Genomic DNA, 18,462 nt, shown 5'->3' on the forward strand with positions numbered 1-18,462 from the left:
AAGGAAAATGTCACTATTTTAAGTGTAAAAAATTATTTCTTTACATTTTTTGCATCTCTTACAAAAGCTTTATATAAAACCAATGTAGTAGCAATCGTAGTAGTTGTCAGGGTCAGGGTGGGTGTCGCAATCAGGCCACTTTTTCGTCACCCACACTTTTGTTGCACAATGTTGCACTTAACTGAAGTGCTGCAGAATGATGGGCGTTCAAACCAGGCGCCACTCTGACTGGTCAGATCAGCCAATGCCATGCCACAGTTGCGCAAATGAATCGTGATCGTATCAACAGACATTTTCCATGTTTTTGTGCTGTCAGAAACGGATGGCGGCCCAGAGTTACGTAATAATGGCAGACTCAAGCCTACATTCTTATTCTGACACAATTTCCGGCTGATGTTTTCTTTGCCGCCACTCTTGAATTCCCCCATATCCTGGTAGATTTGCGGGATTATCCATCCATCCATTTTCAACACCGCTTATCCTGGTTCGGGTCGCGGGACGCTGGAGTCTATCCCAGCTGACTTCGGGCGAAAGGCGGACTACACCCTGAACTGGTCGCCAGTCACATATAGACACGGACAACCGTTCGCACCGTCACTGAGTGGGAACTGAACCCACGCTGCCTGCACCAAAGTCAGGCGAGTGTACCGCTACACCATCAGTGACTATGGGATTATTCTTCCTTTCAAAAAAAATGTCCCCAACACATTCAAATGTACGTGCTTACAATTGTACGACAGTCAATGGTTTCTATGTCTACTAAAATCAAAATTTCAAATCAGTGAAGTCAGTCAGAGCCCTATGGCCTTACTGATGCTAGCATAATAGATGGATTGTATTATTGAATAGAGGCATTGCTTCTCCCTGCTAAAGCTACTGCCCCCGCGACCCGACCTCGGATAAGCGGTAGAAAATGGATGGATGGATGGTATTGCTTCTGTTGTAGCAATTTGGTGATTGTTTGAATTCTGATCTTCAGGCAAAGAAACAACTTTTCTCAACGCTCATTGATGTTTGCAGTATGAGACTCAAGAATATTCTCAAACATTTTTAAAAATGAAAATGTCTTTATTTGTTCACACATAAAAACAACCAAATTTTTACACTGTAGAAAAAAGGACAAAACTTCTTGTTTTCACGCCAACTAAATGTCAATCATCATGTCAGTAGCTGGCGCTAAATACATACGATACGTACATTTCAAACATTCTAAAGTAAATAGAAATAACGTGAATAAAATACAGAAAAGACACACCCTGTTGTTCCGCTTTTTAAACCTATACAATGTTAATGTACACCGCCCATGAACCACTCCCCAACAAGAGGAGATGACCAAATGTAGCTGATTTAACATTCAGATATTTCCTCATATGCATGTTGTTTATTTGCAGTTTAGTTATTGTGCTAAAACATATAAAGAGAAAAGACCAATTTTGTCTGTTTTTTAGTTTGACTCCTGGTTGAGCGAAAAACATTTTCAGTACAGTAAATTCTCTGTGTACCCACAGAAAGACATTTGTGTTGTGCAAATTGCAAATATAGAAGTCTCATGTCGACACTGATGAGGTAACGTGCAACTGAGTTTTTGTTATTTGTGATAGAGTCCCACTCCTGGCAGACTGGTTCGCCAGCTTCACTCGTCGCCATGGCAAAGGTAAAACAAGTCCTGTACCACGACATGCCATGGCACAAAGTCACAGTTTACCACTTTCCTGGGATGGGAGTTCCACACTCATACCAAGACACGTAGCTGACGTGGGAATGTCCACCCATTGGGCCAAATTGAACAGGCTCCTGTCGCACTGCTCGATGAAAGCCTAAATGGTAAACATTAATCAGCCACTTCGAGCTCCTAATTACATCTGAGACATAGTATCAAACGGGTCTTACCGGATCTAGGCGGAAGCTGGGCTGCATTGACTTGTCGTCCTGTCGTTCCGTCCAGAAAGGAATCGACGAACTGGCAATGATCCTCCCCAAAGCCGCTCTGATCTCCGATGTTGTAGAATTTACCTGTGATGCAAATGGATTAGTACACGTCCTTTGGTGTGAGTGGTCATGTTGTTCCGGTGACAATAAACGAGACTCACCATTTAGTGAGTCGCTCAGGTATATCTTGTACCTGAGCGAGTTGCATAGCTGGACCCCCACAAATTTGCGGTACCAGGTTCTCTTGATGTATTGTTTCCCATTACAGTCGGAATAAGAGTCTGCCTTGAAGGGGAACTGCGTCCAGATGGCGTCTTTACCTGCCAAGACAGCCACACTTTGTCAAAATGGTCCTCCACTGGTCAAGGATCATTAACTCATTCATTGTCGTGGACGTTTATATTCGTCAACTGGAATCCAAACCTTTCGTGCCACAGACAAATATATTCGTCAAATACATTTGGACTGGTGTCGCTTGGCTTGACTGTGAAATCAGGTTTGTAAAGCACTGTAAAGACTAACAGATCCCTGTAGATGGCATTGTTGCATCGCTTTGGATTCGAGATCAGCACAGATTTTGAGTTGAATTTAAAGATTAAGGGGCAATTCTCATGTTGTCCCATTGACTATGAGGGAGAGAAATGCAACGCTTTGGAAGTTGGACAAGTTTAGGCACCCTCCGCAAGAACAGTATTTGTATATGAATGGTATAAAAAGAGTATGTGTCGCAGTAGTTAGTAGAAAGTGTGTGTCGCGATCATGAGAAAAGATGATGCAGTTTATGGAGTGAATGGCGAACGCCATGTAAAAACGCCACACTCGAGCCATGCGGTGAGTCAGCGTCGCTCGGGGCGTGTTTCTTACTTGTATATCTAAAAATAATAATAATAATTAGCCGTCAAAAGCCCTTTCTCAGGTTTGTTTTTCTTCTTTTATAGTTTGAGGTGTCACAAAAGCAAAGGGGGAAAAAAAGAATAGCATTAAAGTCACAGTTCTGCTAGGCGTTCCTTTTCGCAAAAAGCTAATTTCCTCATTTTTTTTTTTTGGTCAGAAACCGGTGCTTTTTGTGAATCCAACCCGTGCTCTACTGCTGATTACTAAAGAACGGAAAACAATAGGAACAAACTTTTTTTTTCTCGTGAAAGAAGAGAGTCTACACTTTATTTTGGTAGATTTGGTGCTTATATTGTCAAACAAAACAATATTCTGTGGGTCTTGAAAAATCTGTCAAAATGCTCTAAAAGGGCTGGCAATATGGGGAACTCTGCTTTGAAAACGGCTAGCAGTGAATGAGTTAAAGATATAGACAAAGTCTGACCTCACCTGAAACGTTCTCGCTAACTCGAGGGTCCGCTGGTGAATAAATTGAAGACAAAATGAATCACTGCAACTTCCACAGTGGTTCTGAACAAGATGCATACGCAAGACTCAAGTGTCTCCTACCTGACTCTGTGTTGAAGGACACAGGTTCACTGGATGGACCTGCGCCTAAGTCGTTCTTTGGCTTCACCTTAAACTCATAGCTATCATTAAACACACCACATGTTCAATTCCACTTTTGTTCCACTCAATCCAAATGAAGACTACCGTATTTTCACGACCATAAGGCGTACTTAAAAGTCTTAAATTTTCTCCAGAATGGACAGGGGGGCTTATAATGCGGCGCGCCTTATGTGTGCACCGAGTTCCAAAATCTGTAGATGTTGTTGTGTGATGAGCGCTCCGCTTGACTGACTGGGAGCATTTCCTGCCGACACGCTGCTTCTATAGAGGAAAGGCGGACGTAAAGGGGGAAGAGTGCGTGTGACAGAGGACGCTAAAGACACGCCCCCAGTAGGTATATAGCGGGGAGTGCATTGTGCACTCAGTTCGGCTAAGGACCCCCGAAAATGGCACCTACGAAGAGACACGCTTACGAAGCACAGTTTAAACTGCAAGCTATTAGTTACGCGGAGGAACGTGGGTATCGAGCAGCCGCGAGAGAATTCAAGATCAACGAATCCATGGTTCGCAAGTGGCGGAAGCAGGAAAACCAGCTTCGCCAAGTCAAGAAGACGAAGCTGAGTTTCCGCGGAAACAAGGCGAGGTGGCCCGAGTTGGAAGACCAACTCGAGCAATGGATTAATGAGCAAAGAACAGCCGGGAGAAGCGTCTCTACAGTCACCATTCGAATGAGGGCAATAACGCTTGCAGAAGAAATGAAAATCGAAGATTTTCAAGGAGGACCGATTGGTGCTTTCGTTTTATGAAACGGCGCCATCTATCCATCCGGGCAAGGACTACCGTGGCGCAGCGATGTCCGGCGGATTACAAGGAAAAGCTGCGCATCTTCCGCTCCTACTGCAGTAAAAAGATTGCCGACAAACACATCCAGCCCAACCACATCACCAACATGGGCAAGGTGCCGCTCAATTTCGCTCCCTTTCGACATTCCGGTGAACCACACTGCAGAGAAGAAGGAGACCACCACGGTAGCGATACGCACAACGGGGCACGAGAAGTCGGCTTTTACTGTTGTCCTGGGTTGCCATGGTAATGGACAGAAACCGCCACCTATGGTGATTTTTAAGAGGAAGACGCTGCCTGAAGAAAGGTTTCCAGCCGAAGTCATCGTTAAGGCCAAACAAAAGGGCTGGATGGACGAGGAGAAAATGAGAGAGTGGCTGAGGGAGGTGTACGTAAAGAGACCGGATGTTTTTTTTCCACGCCTCACCATCCCTGTTGATCTGTGACTCCATGCGCGCCCATCTCACAGGCGCTAAGCAACTAAGACTGGGAGGCAACGCCGGGTGAGTTACGCCACCATATGTGAAGGGATTGTGGATGCCTGGGCTAAGGTATCTGCTTTGACTGTTGTCCGAGGTTTCGCGAAAGCCGGCATCATTGCTGAACAGCCCCCCGGCAACGAGACTGACTCTGACAATGACGAGAGGGAACCCGGCGTGTTTGTTGGAGAACTTGCCCACTGGCACAGAAGATGAGGACTTTGATGGATTTGTGGATGAGGATTGATCAAAAAAATAACGTGAGTACATTGTTAAATACTTCAATAAAGTACAACCGAACTCAGTTTTGCTCCCGCTGCCTTTTTAAAAACATTGTTTTAGCGTGCATCCATGCTACCGTATTAATTAAGCTATCGTATGTTTTACCATGGCTGCGCCCAATAATACGGTGTATTTTATTATGTATGTGTTAAATCGAGACATAGGCCCCCGTAACTGAGACTGTGTCTTTTAATACGGTGCGCCCTATGGTAGTGAGAATTCGGTACTTTAAAAAATTACATGTGGAGTTGGTTCTGATGCAACCTTAACTTACCTGCTTTCAGGTTTCAGGTTTTCCACTGCTGTATGCGTCTGGTTGGTGGTCAAAATGGAAACTTTCTCACCGGCAGGTCCTTTTGTGGTTGCGATGACTTCATACTCTGGGGAAGCAGCATGAGTGTCTGTTACCTAATAAATTAGTAAGCAATGGCCTACTTACTATAGTTTTGTTTGTTTCCCCCCCCCCCCCCAATGGACACACCAAGTGTGACATTATCGACTGCCAACCAAGAATGTCAGGCTCCGCTACATGTTCAAATATTACCAGTGGAACTGGAGTTACCATCTGAGATGAGGTTTTGTACCTGTAGTATCATTGTTGGTCTTCTCCCAGTCCAGAATGATAAAAGAAGGACATCCCTCCACTGTTACAACGGTGAGGTTCGAGGGCGGCGACTTGGGCGCCGCCGTCACACTGCCGTTGCTGCGCTCATCCTCGGGGAAGAAGTTCAAGGAGGATGTAATAGAACACGGCTCGTCTGCTTTCTTGCCCGTTTGGTAGATGACGTGAGGTGCTGTGGTTTTGGAAGGGTGCCGTACTCAGTCTGGATTGTTGCTAATTCTTGACGAGAAGAGACACTTACCAACGTAACGCTTTTTGCCCATGGCATCAATGTCTGAGGCCGGTTCCGACTGAAACAAGTCTGAGTTTTCCCATGATTCTTGTTGAGTGGCTGCAAGAGGAAGTTTGGGGTCATAACCCGTCTATGAAAGGGCTGCACCGTGCTCCTGGTATGTAATTTCTTACAGCTATGTACCTGCGGTTGTGGGTGATGTCGTGGTGATGTATTTCCGTTCCTGCTTGGTTGGCCTGCCCATAGTTGGCTTGGTTGTGGTCACTGGGACTTTGAGCTTGAGGACTGCCAGTTTGTCTGTGTGTTTCCAGTCGCTGGTCTTCTCTAGTGGAGAAGGTAAACTTAGCAAATGGATGTCGATCATACAGTTGATTCATCTGCTCACTGTTCAGCTCACCTGATTGGTTTGGTTTTCCTAGCAGATTTGTTTTCTTGTTGAGAGACCCTAAACATCCACACACATCATAAGTCATTACTTGTCAAAACAAGAAAATTACTCAAACCTTCTTTGTTACATGCTGACGTGGAAAATGATCTTAAAAGAATGGAGAATCTGTCAGGTGTGGAACACTCCTTAAATAAATTCTTGAAACGTTCCCAATCAAGGAACTGATTCTTTTTCATAAAAAGAAAGTAAACAAGTCAAGACAGAAAGCTGAAAGACGATGAGGCCTGCAATGGAACAGTCGCATTCCTCCCAATCAACTTTGTGTAAACATGGATGACGACCACACAGCTACCAGGTAACGTTTGCATCTTGGCTTAAATTCATTTGCGGTTTGGAGGAGGATCTTAAGAGTGAAAAGTAAGAAGGGCCGCAGCCCAGGAAGCATCTGTCCAGCATCACTGAAGAACAAGAGGGATTTATTGCTGCTACTAATTAGCAGCTCCCCCTGTGACTACCAACCCTACCCTCCTGCAGACATTTGGGAGGAACAATCTACCATTAGACGCTTCAAATCAAGGAGGTGGGTTTACCTGTACGAGGACGTGTCCACAAGGCGGGCGTGATGGGGGGAAAATCCCGTTTTCGATTCACTGTTGGGAGAAAAAAAAAAAAAGCACCATCACACAATTACTCAATAGCGTTTATGTGTCTATTTCTACGAGCAATAATGTAAGCTTGCAATCAGGAAACTAGTTTTAAGTGTGCTGATGTGTCCCTAGTGGCTTGTGAGTAAGTGTGGTGTTTCAGGCCGCCATGTCTTGACATAGATAATGACCGAAGGAAGAGAGCAGCGCTGTGGAGCAACGAAGGAAGTCGAGATTGTGTCCGGTTGTGTGATGCTGCAAACGAGTCGAACATCACATTAGCAATTTTGTTTTGTTTTGTTTTGTTTTCTGCAACACTGACTAGAAGTTGGCGTCACAGCCTGGATGTAAATCAGGACTGAGCACTATGGCCTTCAATAATATCTCAGCTATTCCCTCAAAAGTCCGATTTCCAATTATCATTGAAACTTCCCTTATACATAATCCTTAATACATTTGAATAAAACATTTGAAATATTCGACAATAAAACATTAATAAATTAATAAAAAGGTTCCCTTTGGGAATAATATGTAACAACAATACTGTCACTGAGCACAACATGAGTAAAAGCCGCTGCGTCCATACCAAATTAACCTTTGGCCCTGAAAATATAAACACAATCCTGGATATAGTATAAACTCTACACTCTCAGTACAGTCAGATACATGCCAGGTAGATTGCCCAACTTTAAAATAAACCTGTCTATAACATCAGCTTCTACCACCAAGCTGTGAGATGCATCTGCCCCCCACCCACAGTAAGAACTAATGACTACAACCCCCTTTTGCATATGAGTGCAATATAAAGAACACGATTTGAGCAACACCTGAATGTAAATAACCAGGTTATTTACATTCAGGTTACTACCATAACATATGAACATTCTCCCAAATGTGAATAACTGTATGTTCTGTAAAGAAGTGTGTCTTTTTGGTCATTGAGTGCTTATATATTGTTTTTTGTTTGTTTACCTCAGCACTGCGAACTGTGAAATGCCTAACTGATTTTAACTGTTCCTATAACAGTGACAATAAAGGTTTATTCTATTCTTTTTAAAAATTCTTATTCTGTGGAATAAATTGCCAACAGAAATGATGTCAGCCAAGTGTGAATGTTTTTAAGTCCATGTAAAAACTGCTCTTTTTTTTCCCCTCGTGCTTTTTGGAGCATTCCCACTTTTAAATGATCTTTCTTGGACTGTACACTGTTTTTATTCTTTTATTTTTCTCTTTGTTTCATTTTTTGTCTTTGTTTTTAAATGCTTTTCATCATGTAAAGCACATTGAGTTACCTTGTGTATGAAATGTGCAATATAATAAATTTGCTTGGCTTTGCTTATTCTATTCTAGGTATGCCCTGTTATATGTTACATTACCCCCCACACTGAAAGCCCTCTCTGAATGGACACTTAGGCACAGAGAGGTATTTCTAGCCTATATTATTCAGCTTTGGAAAGTTTATTTCATGCTGCTGCCACCGCTGCAGTGGATTATCATGTTGCTGAATTGCTTTTGCAACCTATAAACTGTTTTGTCAGAAGATAAAAGTCAACAATCCTGACGGAGGCGCTACCTGGATGTGGCGGGAAGAGAGCGCGAGGCCTGAGAGGGTTCTGAAACATAAAGAACAAGTAGGAGTGCTCACATCAATGAAAGGACCAAAGAATGTGACCAGAATTGCTCATAAAATGTAATTTTTGAAAATATAAATTAGCATTGATGTCATACTTATTGATAAGTAAGATTCCAATAGAACTAAAAAGTATATTGCAAACCCCGCCCACTACAAACTCACCGTTATGCGAGTGTTTTTGTAAAACGTACATCAACTGAAACGAATTACGAAAAAGAAAAACACATTCTCTAACACACTGAGCTGTTGCCCGAACACTCTGCTCCTTCCATGTTAGCGGAGGAGTAGCTAGCGTCTGCGAGGCTCCTTGTGGGGTTGACACCAGAGAAAACAAGGTGGAAAACTTGTCAAGATGATGCAAAGAAAAGTCCGGATCACTATCGGCAGTGTTGGACGTTAGCAGCTGATCAGATGCTAATGATTAGCTGCTCAACGGAAGTAAGTAGGTGCCCACCTGAAGATAGAGCGGGGGCTCACTGCATTTAGAAAATGTGCACAGAATCGCATAACGTCATAAAAGGACTAATAGGAAAGTAGTAATAGGTATTTTTTATGGGTTGCGAAGCGGTTACATCCATGCCAAGTGTCAGCACACTTCCGGTGATTTTTTTTCGAAATCAAACCATCTGTAAGTCATTTGTAAGATGGATTTTAAACAATATTTAAGTGCTTTGGGGTCATAGTTTGGGGTATACTTAGGGTTTAAACTATTATATTAACATAGGCAATTGTAAATATTTTAAGTATGGGCGACAATTATTCACAAATTTCTGCTATTTGCATCAGGGCTTGATACCTAACCAGCGTGAATAGTGGGGGGTTACTGGGGGTTATTACAAACAATGCCAGAATAAAAGATGAAAAGTAACATTTGTCACTTTACACACCAGTGGCTTCACCAAAGGAAGACGCAGCTTTGGTGCCTTCTGTGTTTTTTTGGCTGAAACATAAAGAAAATGACCATGAAAGCACATAAATTATTATTAATTACTAACACATTTTATTCATATGATTTAAAAATGACTGGACTCGACCGAAGTTGTAATGCTATGTTTGGCATCACATACAGTTAGCGTCACTTTACCGGCCATGTTGGTACTGTGGATCATGGCTTTACTCCAGGCACCGCTGCGGTCATCCTTGTTGGAACGAACGCCAAATTCATAAGGCGTGTCAGGAGTCAGGTTGTCGATGACTGTGTCGCTTGTCGGGCATGTCCGGTAGATCCACTTCCTGTTTCTCTCCCTGTAGCGGATGGTGTAGAAACTAATGGAAACAAGAAGCAGATGTTCCTCAGGGTTCTATTCTCGACCCTTTTTATTTTTCAACATGTTTCAGCTAAGTACATGAATTGCAGACTTGAGGGTTTAAGCCCTGCATGCTGCTGTGAATAAAAAAAATATGGAACTAGTAACTGGTTATAAAAATGTTAAAATACATTTTAAATTAAATTCATGGCATCCTGAAGATAATCACTGTGTCAAAATGCTTCTAGAAGACATCTGAAATAAAACAGTTTAGTTCCTTAATACTTTCTCACGGGTCATGTTCTGGCAAGGAGACATCTGTACAGTAGTTTCAAAAAGAAGTTCATGCTTTCCAACCTCTTCTCCAAGTTGTGTGACAGAAAAGGGAAAATCTATTTTTGGAGGCGGGAGAAGACGGAAAAAAAGGCAATTACAGTTAAGGCAAGGGACTACTGGGAGAACTGAGCTACAAAACAGAGACCATTCTTCAACGGAACATCTCTCAGCAGGATCATACAGGTCACGTAACGTGGACGCAAAGGTCTTCTGCCATCATAAACCATGAGCTATTTCATCCCCTCAAGATGACATGTACAGCGTGCCACCGCACGCTGTATTTGCGATCCGCCACTCGCAGGTTCACCAATTTGCAAATTGATTAGTCACGCTTGAAGAGTGAGGCACGAGGATGACGTAATAGAAAGGCGATTGCTGTTGCGTTACTATCTCAGATGCGTTACTAGGAATCCCACTTGTGTTCTTGGCAAGACACACCCTGCATTGTGGGAACGTCAGGGTACGCAGATGAAAAGAGATGGCCATTCCAAATATGTATCACATTTGTACGAAATAAAAACAAAGATGTTTGTTATGGTGAGGTTTTGTGGCTAGGGTTGGGGTAAATGCGATTCAGGATGGGTTAAGATTAGGATTAGGGTGGGTGAGGGTTAGTGGGATTCATATTAACGGCGTCAGACTTAAGTCTCACACTTCTTTTCGCGCCTTGAAGCAGTATAGGGTGTGCTATCGGGATACAGCAGCATATCATAGTGCAGCGGCATGTGTTCTGCAGCCAGTAATATTGGAGCAGGGCGTATCCTGTCTAGAAGATGAGTGTGATTCCGAATATGACGTCTCGGATGCTACATTAGCGTAGCAACAGAGGTAAACCAATAGCCCACACATCAAAATAACGATTTATAAACTATAGAGGGTTATATCATATGGTACACGTTTTTATATTGCACTACAATATATATTGTATTCTCGCACAGCACTACAAGGAGCTATGTTGAAATCACTTGAGAACCTTCCTTTTTAGTGTCTAAACACCTATAAGAACCTGTGAGTTGATACGTTAATATAATATGTGCTGTAATTGGTGGTCTCAGCACAAGTAATTAAAGCTCATAGAATGTCTACACTATGTCACATGCATGTTAGTCAACTGGTGTACAGAGCTGCTGAGCCGCCGCATTGAGGAAGGGAGGGGGTCGAAGCCAGCGAGTCCGTCCAGTGGGAGACCCACTACCCACCCTATTACTATGGTCACCAGCTCCACAACTGGCAACCATTATCCTTGTACCGTGATCGTGTGTGGTGGGGTGTCGTGCATTAATATCAGGGAGACTGGTGGAGGTGAGGCGTGACGGTCACAGGGCAATGATGTGCCGTAACCGTCACCCCCACCCAGGCCAACCAGCTCCCCAAGGGATGTGTGAATGTGTGTGATGCATTGAAAATCTGCGGGGGAAAGGAATGGCGGGCCAGAGAGCAGGCCGGAATGCCGGAACACCTGGCCAAGTGTCCTCCCCAGCCCGACACTGCCTGCCCCCCACTGACGGATTGTATGATGCAATAAAACTGGAGGACCAGCAGAGCATATTAGACAAAACAAATTTGCGGGGGGGACACTAACTCCAAACGACGTTTCAGATTATTTTGTCCAAGTCATACAAATGTCAGAAACCAAGGATGCACCCACTATATGGATCTCACCCGTCCATGAGGCAATCATCCAGGATGTTCTTGTCATAGGAACTTTTCAGGTGGCTCCTCCAGGACAGCATCACCGCTGTTGGGCTGACATTGCCAATCACCAGATTAAGCGGCTCGTCCACATTCACCTTTCCTGTGCACAAAGTGAAGAGAAAGTGAGAATATGCATCCGACAGAAAGAAAAGCAGGAAGCAGTCACATACCTGTGCAGTGTTTGGTCACGTCGTTAGTAAGGATCGGCTGCACGGCCACTAGGTACTTGGGTTCTGCATCTAAAAGACAGGCGAATGATCTATTACGGAGAAACTCTTTTGAACATGTTTAGACATTTCACCTTCAGTTTCACATTTCAACTCTGCATTTTCCCCTTTTGACAAGGAAAGGACATGAAAAGGTTGTAACTAGAATGAATGACACTCAGTAGAGTGCTGCTGAGGTTGAAAAGCTTTGAAGCTTGAAGCCTCTTTTTTTAATTGTTCACTATATGCCAAATTGCTGCTTAGTGTGAAGTGAGTTGAGTTTGCTGCAACCATGCATTGCTCATATCTCGTCTTTTCGCTCGCAAGTCAAAGCCCAAAAATCGGGCGCAAGATGGCTCATATCTGGAAAAACAAAATCTTATCTGAAGGCACAACTGTAATAAAATAAAGTTTTAACTGTGAGAATAAAGTTGAACGTTTACAAAGATTTTGTTCAAAGAAGAAAATAGTGGCTATAGTGCAAGGATAAGTAGGGGAATAATACAAGAAAAAAAAAGAATAAAGTTGTGTTATTGCTAGCATATACTGTATTGTTTATGTGTTAAGATATTGACTGTAAAAGACTGTTAAAAGGTATAGTTTTTATATTTTTTTATTCTCACAACTTCAAGAGTTTGTTCTTGAAATTGTACTCTTTTTTAACAGTTTTCAGTGTGGCAACATTCAATTTTAGCGCTTGGTGTAGGTAATACAGATTCACGAAGTAGTAGTATAGCATCGAGTAGTTGACAGATGACAAGGTGAGGCTGTATACACAAGCTAACTCTTTTATTATCCAACTTTTCAAAACTAACAATATAAAAACCATGGAATATTTGTTTTAATGATGCTACTGAGAAAATCCTACAATGTTTCTCATGAAGCGTCATGTATTGGTGGATGGTTCCGAGCAGGTTTACTGTTGCTGATCTAGTGGTGAATGAAATTCAACACCAAAAGGACATAAATGTGACCTTTCGGTCCTAAGGGAATAAAAGCCATTGGCTTAAATGCGGGGTGGGGGGGGGATCTGAGGCAAAATTCTGTTCGCTGTTTCCACACGGCTGTCGTATTAAGAGCGTAATGTGTAATTTCACATCAGGTTTATGCATTTGCTATGATTTTCTTGTGAAAATCAGCCAGATGTTGGCAAACATGTACTGTGTGGAAAATGTTTATTTTCATTAAAAAAAATAATTGATTCTCATTGAGTTTATTTTATGATTGATTTCATTTTAATTAAAAATGAATGAATTCATTTTAATTCAATTAACCAATTCAAATTGTAAACGTATTTTACTATATTTAATTTTATTGTTTACAACAATGTAATTAACAATTATTTAATGACATAAATGAATACAAAATAAAACATGAATTAATTTGTTTTAACTATTTTTAAGGGGAAAAGAGGTAAATTAATGCAACAAATGTAACAGGACTGACAATGAAAATAGGGCCACAGGCCATAGTTGGCTCATTCCTGCACTAAACTGTATTTTTGGGAAATATTTGTCATTATTTACCCAACTCAGCCTGATAGGGTATCCCATTTTCAGGCAAAGGGATGAACTGTTTGGAGGAAATGCTGCTGCCGTAACCCAGAATGTAACCTTCCAGCTTGAAGTCGGGACTCGGTCGCAGGAACTTCATGATGATCGTGTCACCTGTGGCGTTGATCTTGACTTTCACGTTGTGACGACGGACTGAATTGAGAGGTGAGAAGAAATGACAGAAATTCAAAAGTGCTAGCTATTGTAATTGGGGTTGCAATAAATGAGGTAGAACGGTCCCAGTGCCCGAATGTATAAATAGTTTGCTTCTGTACTTCAGTAGATAAACCTCCGCTAATGATGACACAAAATAATTAAAAAAAATAATAATAATAGCGAGCGATTAAATCAACCACAGTTGAGATCTTGATCTCGGGGATCTTAAGTTTGTTTCATTTGTTTATTTTGAACTTGGAAACAACAACAAAAACTAGACAATGAAGCATTTAACATGACACTAGTTTTCCATGTTTGAAAAGGAGTGGGGAGAATTCTTGACTTGTGAAATGCCACCCACCACTTTTCCATATTCTGTTCATTTTTAGATCTATTCTGCTTCCGCCATAATAATAGTACTCATGATAGGAATACAGTGGTGCATTGACTTAGGAGTTTAATTTGTTCCATGAGCATGCTCGTAACTCGGAACACTCGTATCTCAAATTGTCTTTCTGCATTGAAATAAATGGAAATGCCAGTAATCTGTTCTAGCGCCCAAAAAAAAAACACCAAGAAACATTTTTTGCAATGTATTTTAAATAAGAAAAATAGCACTCTTCAATATTGTACTTAAAAAATAAAAAACATACAGGAATAAGATAATTAAATATAATGTCAAGTATTCGAGAGTTTGTATTTTATGATCATTCAATGGGCATTGTGCTGTAGTATAATACATACATAATAAATTCAAGCAGAAGACTGTCACAACAGCTCTGTAAGCTGCAGTTAAAGTCATTTTTTTTCCACAAAGAATATGCTAATGAGTATTGGTATGTTGTCTGTCTACATTGTGTTCCAGTATCTGTTGCCCAAAGGGTTATAACTACCTCAATATTAATGCTAGTTTCAATAATCCATCTATGGCGTTTTGCATCGTGTGTTAGCATTTAGATAGCTGACGTTGCTGAAGCGTAAATACACATTTCTCTATGTTTTATGTTTAGTTTTACAGTAAGCTTCAACTGATAATAAACTGCTTGGAGCAAGCTCTTAGCCTCTTTGTGGAAGAATTGCTCATCTGCCAAACTGCTGCTTGTTGGGATGTTCGCGTTCACCATCACGCGCTCGTAACTTAACGTTTTGTTTAAAACTCAAGACAAAAAATTGGCCGAGCCACGGTTTGTATTTTGAAAAACTCCTAGGTCAGGGTAATTGTAAGTCGAGGTACCATTGTAATAGCAATGAAAGCAAAGGAATTGAATTAGTACTTCGACGGTCACCAGTCTTTTTTTTCTTCTTTTTGTTTTTACACACAAGAATCTGTAACTACTACAGAGTGTCTTTACTTTTGCCACGTCTGCCAATGAACATCCATGTGACGCAACAGGCCCGGCAAGCGTGGCATCCTGTTGTTCTTGGCACCACTTTGACAGCTTTTGATCACCTTACATAACACGAAGTGGAGTACAGTGAGGGGGACCAATCACAGGTTTGATCATGAAGCCCAGCCCACCCAGTGTAACTGAACATGCCGTTTTCAAAATGATCACGTCTTCCCCAAATGCTGCATCCTAAACGAATTGGCATTGGAGATAATAGTATGAAAGATATCGTATCAGGAACGATGATCCTGTAGCCATTGACGTACCTGCTCGACCCGCCAGTAGAGCGCATTTCGAAAGCAAATAATCTGTTTTAGTCATCGTAGATACAACCTCAAGCGTTTGGTAGACCATGTTTTTAAAGGAATGATAGAACATTTACTTTTTGTGTGCTGTCACACCTTACACAGGTAGATGATGATAGAACTAGTCACTGACTATATTTTCCACAATAGTCCATCCATTGGGGAAAAAAGAGCACAGAAATACCCAAAAATAAAGTGAATCCAATGTTCCCTTTAGAGCTATGTATTTTCTAAATCTTTCTCGAGCTAAAATCCTAACTTTTTAAATTGGTTGTTAAACGATTAGTTGGGTGCTTTCTCAAGATTCCTCTTGTGACAATTGCTCAAAGACTGTTTGTTTGCCTACCTTGGGTCCTCTGTGCAGAGATGCAGTTGGGCAGAACCACAGCGCCGAGCAGCAAGAGGTGGAGGAAGGGAGCAGTGCCGGCCATGACCTCTCGAGGTGGAGAATGAGGAGCTAGAAGAAGAACGACCAGGAGCAAGACAAAAGCTTCAAGACTTGTGCAGCCCTCAGATGCCTTCAGAGTGGAGACAACCAAGCAGAAAAGGATTTATAGCAGCAGCAGGGGGTGTGGCCTCTCCTCAAACGTGAACTTCTCTTCTTGAATAACACCCCCCCCCCGTCATCTCCAAGGAGAAAGAGGAAAAACCCTAAACATGACAAAAACATTTTTGAAAACTGTTTTACTTCACGTCCTCAAAGCACAGGTCTCTCTTTACCCAATGTAGAGTGTCGTCCCCTGGAGAGCAGAGTTAAATCTTAGATCAGTGTTGATTACTCAGACACAAGCTCATCATCAGTCCAGATCAACGAGACCACGTGATCGTTTATTTTTTACTCGTGGAAACGTGCCTAGCAGGAGGCGGCTTGTGAAGCGTTCAGCTTTGGATGACAAGGAATGACAAGAATGCAATGGGCAAATTGGACTAGAAGCACTCAACAAACATCTGTCGACAGGACACAGCAGATAAACATCCTGGGCTGCAGCTGCAGTTCATTGAGGTGTGCACAGGAAATTCATGTTACATTAGAGAGGATAGCTACTCTATCAGGCGGCACCGCGTGTCGTAGGACATGTTACATTTTCATTCCTACTTTCCAGATCAAACACAACTTTTTAACAACACAAAATTAAAAGAAAAGAAATGGAAGTAGGTGCCACAGTGGACGACTGGTTAACACGTCCGCCTCACAGTTCTGAGGACCGGGGTTCAAAAGCCAGCCCCGTCTGCGTGGAGTTTGCATGTTCTCCCCGTACATGTGTGGGTTTTCTCTGGGCACTCCGGTTTCCTCCCACATCCCAAAAACATGCATTAATTGAACACTCCAAATTGCCCGTAGGTGTGAATGTGAGTGCGAGCGGTTGTTGGTTTCTATGTGCCCTGCGATTGGCTGGCAACCAGTTCAGGGTGTACCCCGCCACTCGCCCGAAGATAGCTGGGATAGGCTCCAGCACGCCCGCGACCCTAGTGAGGAGAAGCGAATGGATGAAATGGAAGTACTTTGTTCACAGAGGACTCGCAATGTGCTTGGCAGTTAAAATACACAAAATCCAAACACTATACCGTCAAGTTAATATACACTATACAGGGTGTTTTTTTTTTTCCAATTTTGTTTCAGGTTTTATTTAGACAGACATGAGAGCATCAGCATTTGACAGCTTAGGTTTTTGCAGTTTTTGTAAGCATATCGTTCCCTTGCCAGTGGCTTGCCAATTGACATTGGAACAGCGTTGTAAAATTGCCATCTGGCAAGATGGTTTCTGTACCTGACTGCAATTCAGGAGAAGTTTGAGAAGCTTTACTGCCCCAACTCATCGTACAATTATACTTCAGGTTGTTGAGCAACATAATTTTTTCAATTGAAGCCTTTGAACAACCTTAAGTTGGCACAGGTACAGCTTTATTAAGTAAGCATCTGCTGAGTCAAGCTCTTGCTGTTACTGATTTCCAGTGCAGCCCTCCGGATAGACACGCCCTGACTTTGTGGGAACGCCTCATCTAGGAGTCCGCTGTTTTCAATAGTGGTGATAGTAGCAGGCCTTCAACTGCATGGTTTGTCAAGAACAGTTCCTGTTTTGAGAAACTTGGCATTGATAGCGTAAACTGTACTTTGCATATAAAGCGTCTCAAACACCCGCTGAACTGCAGTCGGGACAGAAAAAAACAAAACTTCTTGCTGGGTGGCAATTTTGCAATACTGTCAATTGGCAAGCCATGGGGAAGGGAATGATATGCTTACAAAATGTTCAAAGCCTAAGCTGTCAAATAATGATGGCCTCCGCCTCAAATCTGTCTGACTAATACCTGAAACGAAACAGAAAACCCAGTGTAGAGTATACCAAGTGGATACTGACTTATGGGACACGACACGTTGCATGTAAAACGCTGGGGGGAAAATTAAGAGACCACTACAAAATCATCCATTTCTCGGATTTTGTCATTAATAGGTTTTGTATGTGGTTGAGTCAAATTAATGTTTTTGTTTTATTCTACACACACACTACTCTACACACTACTTATAAAATAACTCCCAATTTCCAAATACAAATGTACGCTCCCTACCCAACAAAATGGACGAGCTTCATCTTCTGTTAAAGACCAGTAAAGACTTCGGACGTTCCGCGGCCACGTGCTTCACGGAGACCTGGCTTTGCGACGCCGTACCCGATGGCGCCGTCACGCTTCCCGGCTTCAACATTCCTCGAGCGGACCGCGACATGGAATCATCGGGGAAAACAAAGGGCGGCGGGATATGCCTCTATATCAACGAAAAATGGTGTACGGACACACACTGCAGCCCGCATTTGGAGTCGCTATTCTTAAACTGTAAACCATTCTACTCGCCACGTGAGTTCGCATCATTCGTCCTGGCTGCAGCCTACATCCCGCCTCAAGCTAACATGAACGCCGCATAGCTAACGCTTGCCGAACAAGTCAACGAAATTGAAAAAAAAAACACCCTGACTCACCCCTCATTATTCTCGGGGACTTTAACAAAGCTAAACTCAACCACGAACTCCCTAAATACAAGCAGCACATCGACTGTCCTACCAGGGAAAATAATACTTTAGACCACTG

General features: G+C 42.4%; 1 protein-coding gene across 1 annotated transcript; it reads right to left on the reverse strand.

Moving 5' to 3' along the window:
* Positions 1-1,047: 1,047 nt before the first annotated feature.
* On the reverse strand, positions 1,048-15,963 carry LOC133406341 (target of Nesh-SH3-like). Its single transcript, XM_061683880.1, has 18 exons — positions 15,728-15,963; positions 13,506-13,685; positions 11,944-12,012; positions 11,741-11,873; positions 9,580-9,761; positions 9,383-9,435; positions 8,436-8,475; positions 6,809-6,868; positions 6,228-6,275; positions 6,014-6,154; positions 5,840-5,929; positions 5,561-5,770; positions 5,251-5,356; positions 3,373-3,452; positions 3,253-3,282; positions 2,091-2,249; positions 1,891-2,013; positions 1,048-1,817 (listed from the first exon to the last, which is right to left on the reverse strand). Exons 1-18 carry the CDS (start codon positions 15,810-15,812, stop codon positions 1,702-1,704), a joined length of 1,905 nt encoding a protein of 634 aa, XP_061539864.1. The 5' UTR covers positions 15,813-15,963; the 3' UTR covers positions 1,048-1,701.
* Between the last annotated feature and the right edge of the window lie 2,499 nt (positions 15,964-18,462).

Source organism: Phycodurus eques, chromosome 1 (genome assembly GCF_024500275.1).
Source record: "Phycodurus eques isolate BA_2022a chromosome 1, UOR_Pequ_1.1, whole genome shotgun sequence".
Lineage (NCBI taxonomy): Eukaryota > Metazoa > Chordata > Actinopteri > Syngnathiformes > Syngnathidae > Phycodurus > Phycodurus eques.

Coding starts and splice junctions, on each gene's coding strand:
- LOC133406341 (XM_061683880.1), bottom strand. CDS start 15,812: ATGGCCGGCACTGCTCCCTTCCTCCACCTCTTGCTGCTCGGCGCTGTG. Junction 8,476..9,382: donor TTCCTTTGGTGAAGCCACTG/GTGTGTAAAGTG, acceptor TTTATGTTTCAG/AACCCTCTCAGGCCTCGCGC. Junction 6,276..6,808: donor GTGGACACGTCCTCGTACAG/GTAAACCCACCT, acceptor GTGGATGTTTAG/GGTCTCTCAACAAGAAAACA.